The sequence below is a fragment of the Nicotiana attenuata genome, unplaced genomic scaffold (assembly GCF_001879085.1).
Source record: "Nicotiana attenuata strain UT unplaced genomic scaffold, NIATTr2, whole genome shotgun sequence".
NCBI classification, from domain to species: domain Eukaryota; kingdom Viridiplantae; phylum Streptophyta; class Magnoliopsida; order Solanales; family Solanaceae; genus Nicotiana; species Nicotiana attenuata.
Window position 1 is genome coordinate 74,557 of NW_017673285.1, and position 10,503 is coordinate 85,059.

The 10,503-nt window shown below is 44.3% G+C and overlaps 1 protein-coding gene across 1 annotated transcript; it reads left to right on the top strand.

Moving 5' to 3' along the window:
- The first annotated feature begins 1,714 nt into the window (after positions 1 to 1,714).
- LOC109215939 lies at positions 1,715 to 2,233 on the top strand. Its single transcript, XM_019380063.1, has one exon. The coding sequence runs from the start codon at positions 1,715 to 1,717 to the stop codon at positions 2,231 to 2,233; it is 519 nt and encodes a 172-aa protein (XP_019235608.1).
- Positions 2,234 to 10,503: the final 8,270 nt, after the last annotated feature.

Here is a 10,503-nt window from a genome sequence, read left to right on the forward strand (position 1 = left end):
TCGAAGGCAGGCACCTCACTAAGGGTGTTATCGAGTCGGGTTCATCCCCCCCCCCCCCCCCACAATTGGTTTGACACTTTATCATGTCTTTTGTTTGTCTAATCTCACGCAATTTGTCAATCGTATTGAATTAATTCATATATCTTTAAAACTAAATATAAATTAAATTATTATCTAATTTTAGGGTAAACAGTTTGGCGCCTACCATGGGGCTAAGGATAATAGTGGCTATTTGATACAAATTTTCATAACACACACAACTTTACTCTTGTTCTTTGAGATCTTAATTTCAGGAAAGCTTAAAGATGTTAAACACTCAATCTGCTCACCTAAATGTTGATGCTGAATCTAGCCACCACGGCGAGAATAACAATATAGTGCCTAGAAACGAGGTTTACCTTGCTGACCCCAACGGGGTCCCGGTCGTAGATCTAATCGATGCCAACTCCCATGTGGCCATCGATGCTAACTTGCCCACCAATTTGGAAAACAACATTCATGGAGGAGCCAGGTAGGTAGCCAGGGATACGCACAGCAGTGAAGGTGACGAGATCAACTTGCGGGTGATCTTCGAAATGCTACAGGCTCAACAGGCAGCGATAAACCAGTTGCAGAACCAAAGCCGTGCTCCCAGTAGAGTTGAGCCCGAACCATCCCTGGAAAACACTCGTAGAAATGAACCAGTCATAGAAAGGTCAAGCGAAGCTGAATCCGGGACCAACCCCGAGATAATAAAGATGCTCGAGGAATTGACGAAATAGGTAGAATCGGGAGAAAAGAAAATTGAAGCTAACGACAAAAAGTGGAGACCTATAACTCCAGGGTCTACCAAATCCTAGGAGCACCACCGATACTGAAAGGCCTGGATTACAAGAAGCTTGTCCAAACACGTTTCCATCCCAACGCAGCTCCGAAACCGATCCCTAAGAAGTTCCGTATGCCCGAAATCCCCAAGTATAATGGAACGACTGATCCAAATGAACATGTGACCTCCTACACGTGCGCCATCAAGGGGAATGACTTGGAGGATGATGAAATCGAATCCGTTCTGCTGAAAAAGTTCGAATAGACCTTGTCAAAAGGAACTATGAAATGGTATCACAACTTACCCCCAAAATCTATTGACTTGTTTGCTATGCTTGTAGATGACTTTGTAAAAGCACACTCCGAGGCCATCAAGGTCGAGACCAGGAAGTCGGACCTTTTCAAGGTAAAGCAAAATGATAACGAGTTTCTCAGGGAATTCGTGTTGAGGTTTCAAATGGAAATGATGGATCTGCCTCTGGTCGCAGACATTGGGCCGTTCAAGCATTCACCCAAGGACTCAATCCCCAAAGCTCGTTGGCTTCACAGTAGTTGAAGCAAAATTTGATAAAATACCTGGCAGTAACTTGGGCTGATATCCCTAATAGGTACTAATAAAAAATAAGGGTTGAAGATGATCATCTCGGGGCCCCTTCTGGGTTATTTTACCCCGTCAGGACCAGTGACAGATCCAAAAGAGCCATCGATCACGAACCAAGATCGAATAGATATCGGTATCAAACATACAATGGAAATCGAAGGGGAAGTGGGTCCGGACGCAACCCTGCAAGGTGTAAAAGAATGAGTGATCGAGGTCATAATAATCGGGGACTCGTGAGCAAGAACGGTTTTGACAGACCTATCGGGTTCAAGGAAGCACCAAGGTTATCGGAATACAACTTCAACGTCGATGCTGCCTGTATCGTATCAGCCATCGGACGTATCAAAGATACTAAGTGGCCTCGGCCATTGCAGTTGGATCCTTCCCAACCCCAATCTAATGTGTAAATATCATGGCACCAACGGCCACATAACTGAAGACTGCCGACAACTGAGAGAAGAAGTAGCCCGTTTATTCAATAACGGGCACCTCCAAGAATTTCTGAGTGAACGAGCCCAAAACCACTTCAAGAATAGGGACGTCAACAAACAGATCGAGCAAGAGGAACCTCAGCACGTCATTAACATGATCATTAGTAGAGTTGACATCCCCCGAGGGCCAATGTTAAAACGCACTAAAGTATCCATTACAAGGGAAAAAGTGACTTGGGACTATGTACCAGAGGGAACCGTATCTTTCAACGACGAGGATACTGAAGGCATCGTGCAACCGCACAATGATGCATTGGTAATATCTGTGCTCATAAATAAATTTCGAGTTAAGCGTGTGCTAATTGATCCAGGTAGCTCGTCCACTATCATCAGATAGAGGGTCGTGGAATAGCTGGGTCTGCAAGACCAAATAGTGCCTATAGTCGGAGTCTTAAACGAATTTAACATGGTATGCGAGACCACTAAAGGGGAGATAACCCTACCGGTACGTCGGGACCATTCAGGACACAAAGTTTTACGTGATCGAAGGAGATATGAGGTACAATGCTTTATTCGGGAGGCTATGGATTCACAACATGAGGGCAGTACCCTCGACGCTATATTAGGCGTTGAAATTTCCTACACCGGAAAGGATCAAAACAGTTTATGGGGATCAACCGGCTGCAAAAGAAATGTTCGCGGTCGATAGGTGGTCTCGATATCCATACTTTTGACGTCAAAGAGCCCGAGTTCAGTCACCATGGGCGAAACCAAATAGCAATCACTGACACCGGCCCCAACCGAACTAGAAAAGTAGGAGATAGGTGAGGATGATGACTACGGAGTCCCTAGGTCTTTCATAGCCCCTGACGTTTTTGATGCCACCAAGTCAACGGTTGAAGAGCTGGAGCAAGTCAGTTTGATCGAGCACTTTCCCGATCGAAAGGTATACCAGGTCACGAGACTAACTCCCGGGCTCATGAAAAAACTCATTGAATTCTTTATAACTAACTTTAATTGCTTCGATTGGTCCCATCTTGACATGATAGGGATCCCACCGGAAATAACTACTTACAAGCTGAGCTTGGATCCGAAGTTTCACCCGGTTAAACAGAAGAGGAGGCCTCAGTCCGAAGTCAAGCATGCGTTCATCAAAGACGAGGTACCCAAACTTCTTAAAATAGGCTCCATTCGGGAAGTTAAGTACCCGGATTGGTTAGCAAACGTAGTGGTCGTACCTAAAAAGGGAAATAAGTTGAGAATGTGTTTAAACTATAAAGACTTAAACAAGGCATGCCCCAAAGACTCTTTCTGTTTGCCAAACATCGATCGCATGATCGATGCAACGACCGGCCACGAGATACTCAGTTTTCTCGACGCCTACTCCGGGTACAACCAAATCTGTATGGACCCGACCAAGAAAAAACATTCTTCATCACTAAATACGGTAACTACTGTTATAACGTAATGCCATTCGGACTAAAAAAAATGCCGGTGTAACTTACCAATGCCTAGTAAATTAGATGTTTGAAGAGCAAATAGGAAAACCAATGGAGGTTTACATTGACGACATTTTAGTTAAGTCTTTGCGAGCAGAGTACCATTTGAAACATTTGCAGGGAACCTTCAGCATATTGAAGAAATACAATATGAAGCTAAACCCAGAGAAATGCGCATTTGGAGACGGGTCCAAAAAGTCCCTCGGATTCATGGTGTCCAACCGGGGGATCGAGATCAACCCAGACAAGATCAAGGCCATAGAAGACATCACCATGGTGGAAAATGTTAAGGCCGTTCAAAGGCTAACCGGGCTCATAGCCTTAGGTCGAATCATTTCAAGGTCCTCCAACATGAGCCATCGGTTCTTCTCGTTATTGAAGAAGAAGAATAACTTTCATGGACCCCCGGAGTGCAAACAAGCTTTGGAAGAACTCATGTGGTACCTTTCGAGCCCGCCTTTGCTTCATACTCCGAAGGCAGACGAGAAGTTATACCTATACTTCGCGGTGTCCGAGATAGCGGTAAGTGGTGTCCTGGTCCGGGAAAAGGAAGGTACACAATTTCCTATCTACTATGTTAGCAGGACTCTAGGCGAGGCCGAAACTAGATATCCTCACCTTGAAAAATTGGCTTTGCTAAGCGCCTCCAGGAAGTTAAAGCCATATTTTCAATGCCATTCCATATGTGTCGTAACTACCTACCCGTTGAGAAACATAATGCATAAACCCGAACTCTCGAGACAATTGGCCAAATGGGCCGTGGAGATCATCGGGTATGATATTGAATATCGACCCCGAACCGCCATCAAATCCCAAATTTTGGCAGACTTCGTGGCCGACTTCACGCCGGCCCTAATACCCGAGGTCGAAAGGGAATTTTTGTTGAATTCAGAGACTTCCTCGGGGATCTGGACCCTCTTTACGGACAGTGCCTCGAGCGTAAAAGGGTCCAGACTTGGCATCGTGTTAAAACCACCAACGAGTAATATAGTTAGGTACTCTATTAGAACTGTAAATTTGACTAACAATGAGGACAAGTATGAGGCCATAATTGCAGGTCTCGAACTGGCTAAAAGCTCGGGGGCTGAAGTGATCGAAGCTAAGTGCGATTCCGTCCTTGTGGTGAATCAGGTCAATGGGACGTTCAAAGTAAAATAGGAACGAATGCGAAGAAACATGCATAAACTACAGGTAACACTGCATCAATTCAAGGAGTGGACCCTACAACATGTACCCCGGGATTAAAACAGCGAGGCCGATGCTCTAACTAACTTGGGATCGTCGGTTGATGACAATGAATTCAGCTCGAGAATGGTCGTACAACTCATGAAATCGATAATGGAAGAAGGCCACGCCGAGATAAACTCGACGAGATTAACCTGGGATTGGAGAAACAAGTACATAGAATACTTGAAGACCGGGAAGCTACCCTTGGACCCTATAGAATCTAGAGCTCTACGCACGAGGCGGCTAGGTTCAGCCTGTCCGAAGACAACACCCTATTCAGGAGAACGTTCTATGGCCAACTCGTCATATGTCTGGGACCGGGAGATACCGAATATGTCTTGAGGGAAGTTTACGAAGGCGCCTGCGGGAACCATTTGGGTGCCAAATCGCTGGTTCGTAAGATAATCAGAGCCGGCTACCACTGGATCGACATGGAGAAAGATACGAATGAGTTCGTACGAAAGTGCGACGGATGTCAGAGGCACGTACCAATGATGCACCTGTCTGGGGAGCTACTGCATTCGGTCTTGTCACCATGGCCATTCATGAAATGGGGAATGGACATCGTCGGTCCCCTACCATAGGCACCCGGTAAGGCTCAATTTATATTATTTATGACTGATTAATTTTCTAAATGGGTTGAAGCCCAGGCATTTGAGGAAGTTAGGGAGAAAGAAGTCATTGATTTTATTTGGGACCATATAATATGCCAGCTCAGAATGCCTGCCGAGATCATATGCGACAACGGGAAGCAGTTCAGTTCATCGGCAGTTAGGTGAGCAAATTTTTCGAGGACCATAAGGTCAAAAGGATCTTATCAACACCCTATCACCCTAGTGGGAACAGGCATGCGGAGTCTACCAACAAGACCATACTCCAAAACCTGAAGAAGAGATTGATCAACGCCAAAAGGAAAATACAAGGAAATTTTGCCCGAAGTCCTGTGGGCATATTGTATGACCTCAAAATCTAGTACCGGGGCCACCCCGTTCTCGTTGGTCTACGGTGCGGAAGCGATAATACCGGTCGAGGTAGGAAAATCGAGTTTCAGGTTCCAATATGCGACCGGAGAGTCAAACGGTGAAGCCATGAGCACAAGCCTGGAACTATTGGACGAGAGGCGCGAGGCCGCCCCCGTCCGGTTAGCCGCCCAAAAACAACGGATCGAAAGGTATTACAACCGGAGAGCCAACCTCCGACATTTTAATATCGGGGACTTGGTGTTGAAAAAAAGTGACACTAAACACCCGGAACTCGAACAAAGGGAAACTAAGACCGAATAGGGAAAGTCCATATCGAATTGTCGAGATTACCGGTAAAGATTCATACAAACTCGAAGCAGGGAATGGTGAGCGACTACCAAACAACTGGAATGTGACCCACTTAAAGTGATACTACTGCTAAGGTACGAGCCCATTCATTCTTTTCTTTACATATATTGCGAATTGGACTAACACTTGCAGGAAACAACCAAGGAATAATGCAAATATTAGGCCTGAAAGCACCTGTTGCACTCTTTTTCCCTTAAACAGGTTTTGTTCCTAATGGGTTTTCCGATAAGGTTTTTAGCAAGGCAACAGCGGATCGTGCTAGCTTAGAATCGAAGACCGGTGGAATCGAGGGTCAGATCAATGGTATTCGAGCCCTCTCGACGAACTCGAATACTGGGGGCCATCACCCTCGGGTAACGATTTTGGAAAGGAAGAAAACTTTGTGCTTGAACATTCTGGGCTTGGTGGATAGGATTTATTGTAAGGTCCAAATGATCAAATGAACCGTACCCGCATAGACCACTTAAGCCATAACACGAAGCTTGTAGACACTTACAATCTTGTATATCGCGCACAGGAATGAAAGAAATTTTCCACCTTACAGACACATATTTTGTCCTTTCAGACTATTACATTTTGTTCCTTAAGGATATGGAGCTCATGGGCTGCCTCTATCCGGATCCAAAAGATCAGCCTCACTCGGGGACTATCGTCTAAGGCAAGATCGGATGGCTCGGGTATCGAAGCCCGGGGGCTCAGAAGCCTAATAGGCAGTGCCTAAACTTAAAAGGCTACGGCCACCCCAAATCGGGGACTATCGTCCAAGGCAAGTTCGGACGGCTTGGGTATCGAAGCCCGAAGGTAAGCCTATTAGGCAGTAGCTGAACTTAAAAGGCTACGGTCGCCCTAGAAATGGCTCAGAGACGTCCGAAGCCCGTAATCAAAACATGAGGCCTTCAAAAATTCCGAACCGGTTCAAAGGCTACCCTCGGCAAAACTATAATTTAAAAACATCTAAACAAGCACTTTGGGGAAAGCTTTAGGTCATACCGAGCCCCCACGAGTTTCAAACAAAAATTACATCGAGAATCAGTCTTGTCTTGTTTGAAACTCCGAACAAGACCTTAGTACTACATCTTATTCCGTGCTAAGACATTTGAAATCTTTGCAATCATAAAGAGGAAGCCAAAAGAAACGAACTTGAAAATTCCAAAGAAAAAAAAAGTCTTATATACATTCCAATATAAGTCTTTGCAAAGGCCAACGATAATGGCCTCAACAAAATGAACAAAATACAAAAACAAAGAAAAATCCCTAAGGCGCCTAACCCCGATCTTCACTAGAACCCGCCTCGTCACCAGGTTTGTCATGGTCTTGTCCATCCTGTGGGTCACCAGAGTCTCAGAGCCCTCCTCATCCTCGGGGTCAGCCATTTTCTAGGCCTCGGACTCGAGCCTTTTCGCTTCTTCAATCTCATCTGACAGGTCGAAACCCCGGGCATGTACATCCTCAAGAGTCTCCCTTCAGGACAGCCACTTCACGTACTCAATAGTGTCTTTCAGGCGGTCCTGGGTCACCTCGGCATCGGCCCTGTACTAGGCCACCATCTCTTCAGCATCGACACTAGTTATTTCCGACACAGACTTTGCTGATTCGAGCTCCTTGCCAATGGCATCCCGTTTAGCAATGACCGAGCCCAGTCGAGATTGGAGGTCTTCGATTTCTTGAGACAACGCTTCGACTTTCTCCTTCGCCACTCAGAGTTGGACCTCCACTGATGCTAGTTGCTCTTGGGAAATCTCTTTCTCTGAAGCCAATCGGTCCATTTTCCTTTCCACCCATCGGCCATGGCCTGGACCACGTTCATTTCAGCCCAGAGATGGTCGATCCGATCGATTTTCTGCTGGACCTGCGAGGTTTTATCATTAGTCGCCATAGCTACGTCATCATCGCTAACCTCAAAAATCTTTACCTGTTCCAACAAGCCGGCGTGCCAGAATTTGTAGACAATAAATTTTCGCGATTCAAAAATAAATTGCAACACAATATAAATATGAAGAAACATAATTTTATTCATAAAAAGACGCGGGTACAATCCTGTTTATCCCCTTGATTCTTTTCTCCTGATTATCTCCGTGATTCGAGGGCTAGAACAGCATGTTTTTCGAACGTTGGATGGTGCGGGCTTTCATGGATTTATTTGATACCCATGAAGTATGTTGTGGATCTTCTTGAAGTATTTGATTATCAAGAATTATCCGGCAACTTCTTGATCTCTTTGTGAATATCCCGTGAGTTTATGGGATTTTCGAGATGATCTCCATTTTTGAGATATTTTTTAAAGGATTATGTAACCCTTTTTTATTAGAGTGACCTAGGGTTTTGGTAGAGTAGCCTCTAAGCAACACTGACAGACTCTTAGAACTTCAAGAGGTCTTGTAGTATCTTGAATTTAGGATTTAACTCGAACCATTAAGATTTCGATGTCTACAAATGCCCCCTACTTCAAGGTTTTGTCCGGGTGTAGCCTTGGCGAAACTTGAAGACGAGACTTGAAGTACCCGATCATCACAAAAGAAAATTCTGAAGCTTGTGGTCTCGATTTGCAGGAGGAAGAGATGAAGGGCAGAACTGGTCCCACTGGGCGTGCCAATTTGTTTGCAACAAATTTATTTGTGATACAAAAATAAATTGCAACCACAATATAAATATGAAAAAACATAATTTTATTGATAAAATGATGTGGGTACAATTTTGTTTGTTCCCCTTGATTCTTCTCTCTAGATCTTTCTCCGTGATTCGAGGGCTTAACCAGCGTATTTCAAACGTAGGATGATGTGAACTTCCTTAGGATATATTTGATCTCCAAGAAAAGGAACAACATCCGTTGATCTCTTTGGTGGCTTTGAGAAAGACAATATTTGATGTCTTTGATCTCTTTATGAATATTCCATGAATTTTTATGGAATTTCAAGATGCTTTGAAAGTCAATACATGGCCCCCCCTTTTATAGGTGTAGCTAGGGTTTTGGGTAGAGTACCCTCCAAGCTAGGGATTCAGGTGGAGTAGCCTCCAAGTTAAGTTTCAGATAGAGTAGCCTCCAAGAAACCTCGATGGACTCTACTTGTAGTATCTTAAATTTAGGATCAAACCCAAATTTCATATGGATTTGATCCGATAAAATTTTGATGTCTACAAATGCCCCTACTTCAAGGCTTGTCGGGGCGTAGATTTACAAGATAGTCGTAGACGAGGCTTGAAGTACCGGTAAAAAAGACACCACATTCTTTTCACCGTGAGAGAAGAGATGAAGGGCAGATTTGGTCCCACTAGGCGTGCCAGAATTTGTAGACAATAAATTTTCGTGATTCAAAAATAAATTGCAACACGATATAAATATGAAGAAACATAATTTTATTCATAAAAAGACGCGGGTACAATCCTGTTTATCCCCTTGATTTTTTCTCCTGATTATCTCCGTGATTCGAGGGCTAGAACAGCGTGTTTCTCGAATGTAGGATGGTGCGGGCTTTCATGGATTTATTTAATACCCATGAAGTATGTTGTGGATCTTCTTGAAGTATTTGATTATCAAGAATTATCCGGCCACTTCTTGATCTCTTTGTGAATATCCCGTGACTTTATGAGATTTTCGAGATGATCTCCATTTTTGAGATATTTTTTAAAGGATTATGTAACCCTTTTTTATAAGAATGACCTAGGGTTTTGGTAGAGTAGCCTCTAAGCAATACTGACAGACTCCTAGAATTTCAAGAGGTCTTGTAGTATCTTGAATTTAGGATTTAACTCGATCCATTAAGATTTCGATGTCTACACCTTCAGAGTCGCATCCAACTCAGCCTGGAGATCCTTGATGACCCCTTCATGTTGCTCGCTAAGAAACTTGTACATATCTCTTTTCTCAGCAAGCTCTCTAACCTCAGCCTCGAGTTGGTTCACCTCAGCCCGGTATCGAAGAAAGCTCTCACGGTGAAGTACCAAGGCCTACAAAAAGGTGAAAGGAAGAAGACGTGAGAATTATCAAGAAACTAAGTTAAAAGATGAAAGAGCGCAATGACGTCTTACCCTATTCAGCGCCTGCTGCGCTCTTTGAACAGGCACGACACGCCCACCTCATTCATTTTTGCTTGGTCATCTTCGGTTACCTGACACTGGAGGTAACTCGCTACTCCAACAGGGGCGGAAAGAACCTGGACATCCCCCAGGACAGTGAAAATTATTGACTTGCTGCCGGGGTCCACGCTCGGGGGGGGGGGGGAACTAATTGATTAATCTTGGGGTTGAGTTCTGCCCGCCGGCCTCCGAAGACAAACCTTTTCTCGGCACCTCCAAGTCACCCAACCCGGAGAAGTCTTCCATAGCGGTTGAATCCACACCTTCGAAAAAAGAACGAAGGGGATCATCCGTACCGTGGGCCCCTTCGTTCGATCGCTCTTTTATCATCCCGGCTTCGTCGAACATGGAGTCTGTTGATACCCAATTTTTCCCTCATATATTTTTAAACATGCATACATACTTTCAAAACATTGTACATGCATTTACAAACATGCACAAGTGTTTTTACAATTATTTCTATAATTTTTAAAAGGCCTTAAATCAATTTATTTCTGCATTTTTAATTATATAAATATTCAATAGTTATCCCTCAT

Excerpts from the sequence above, each read along its gene's own strand:
- LOC109215939 (XM_019380063.1), top strand. The coding sequence starts at position 1,715 with ATGCTGCCTGTATCGTATCAGCCATCGGACGTATCAAAGATACTAAGT.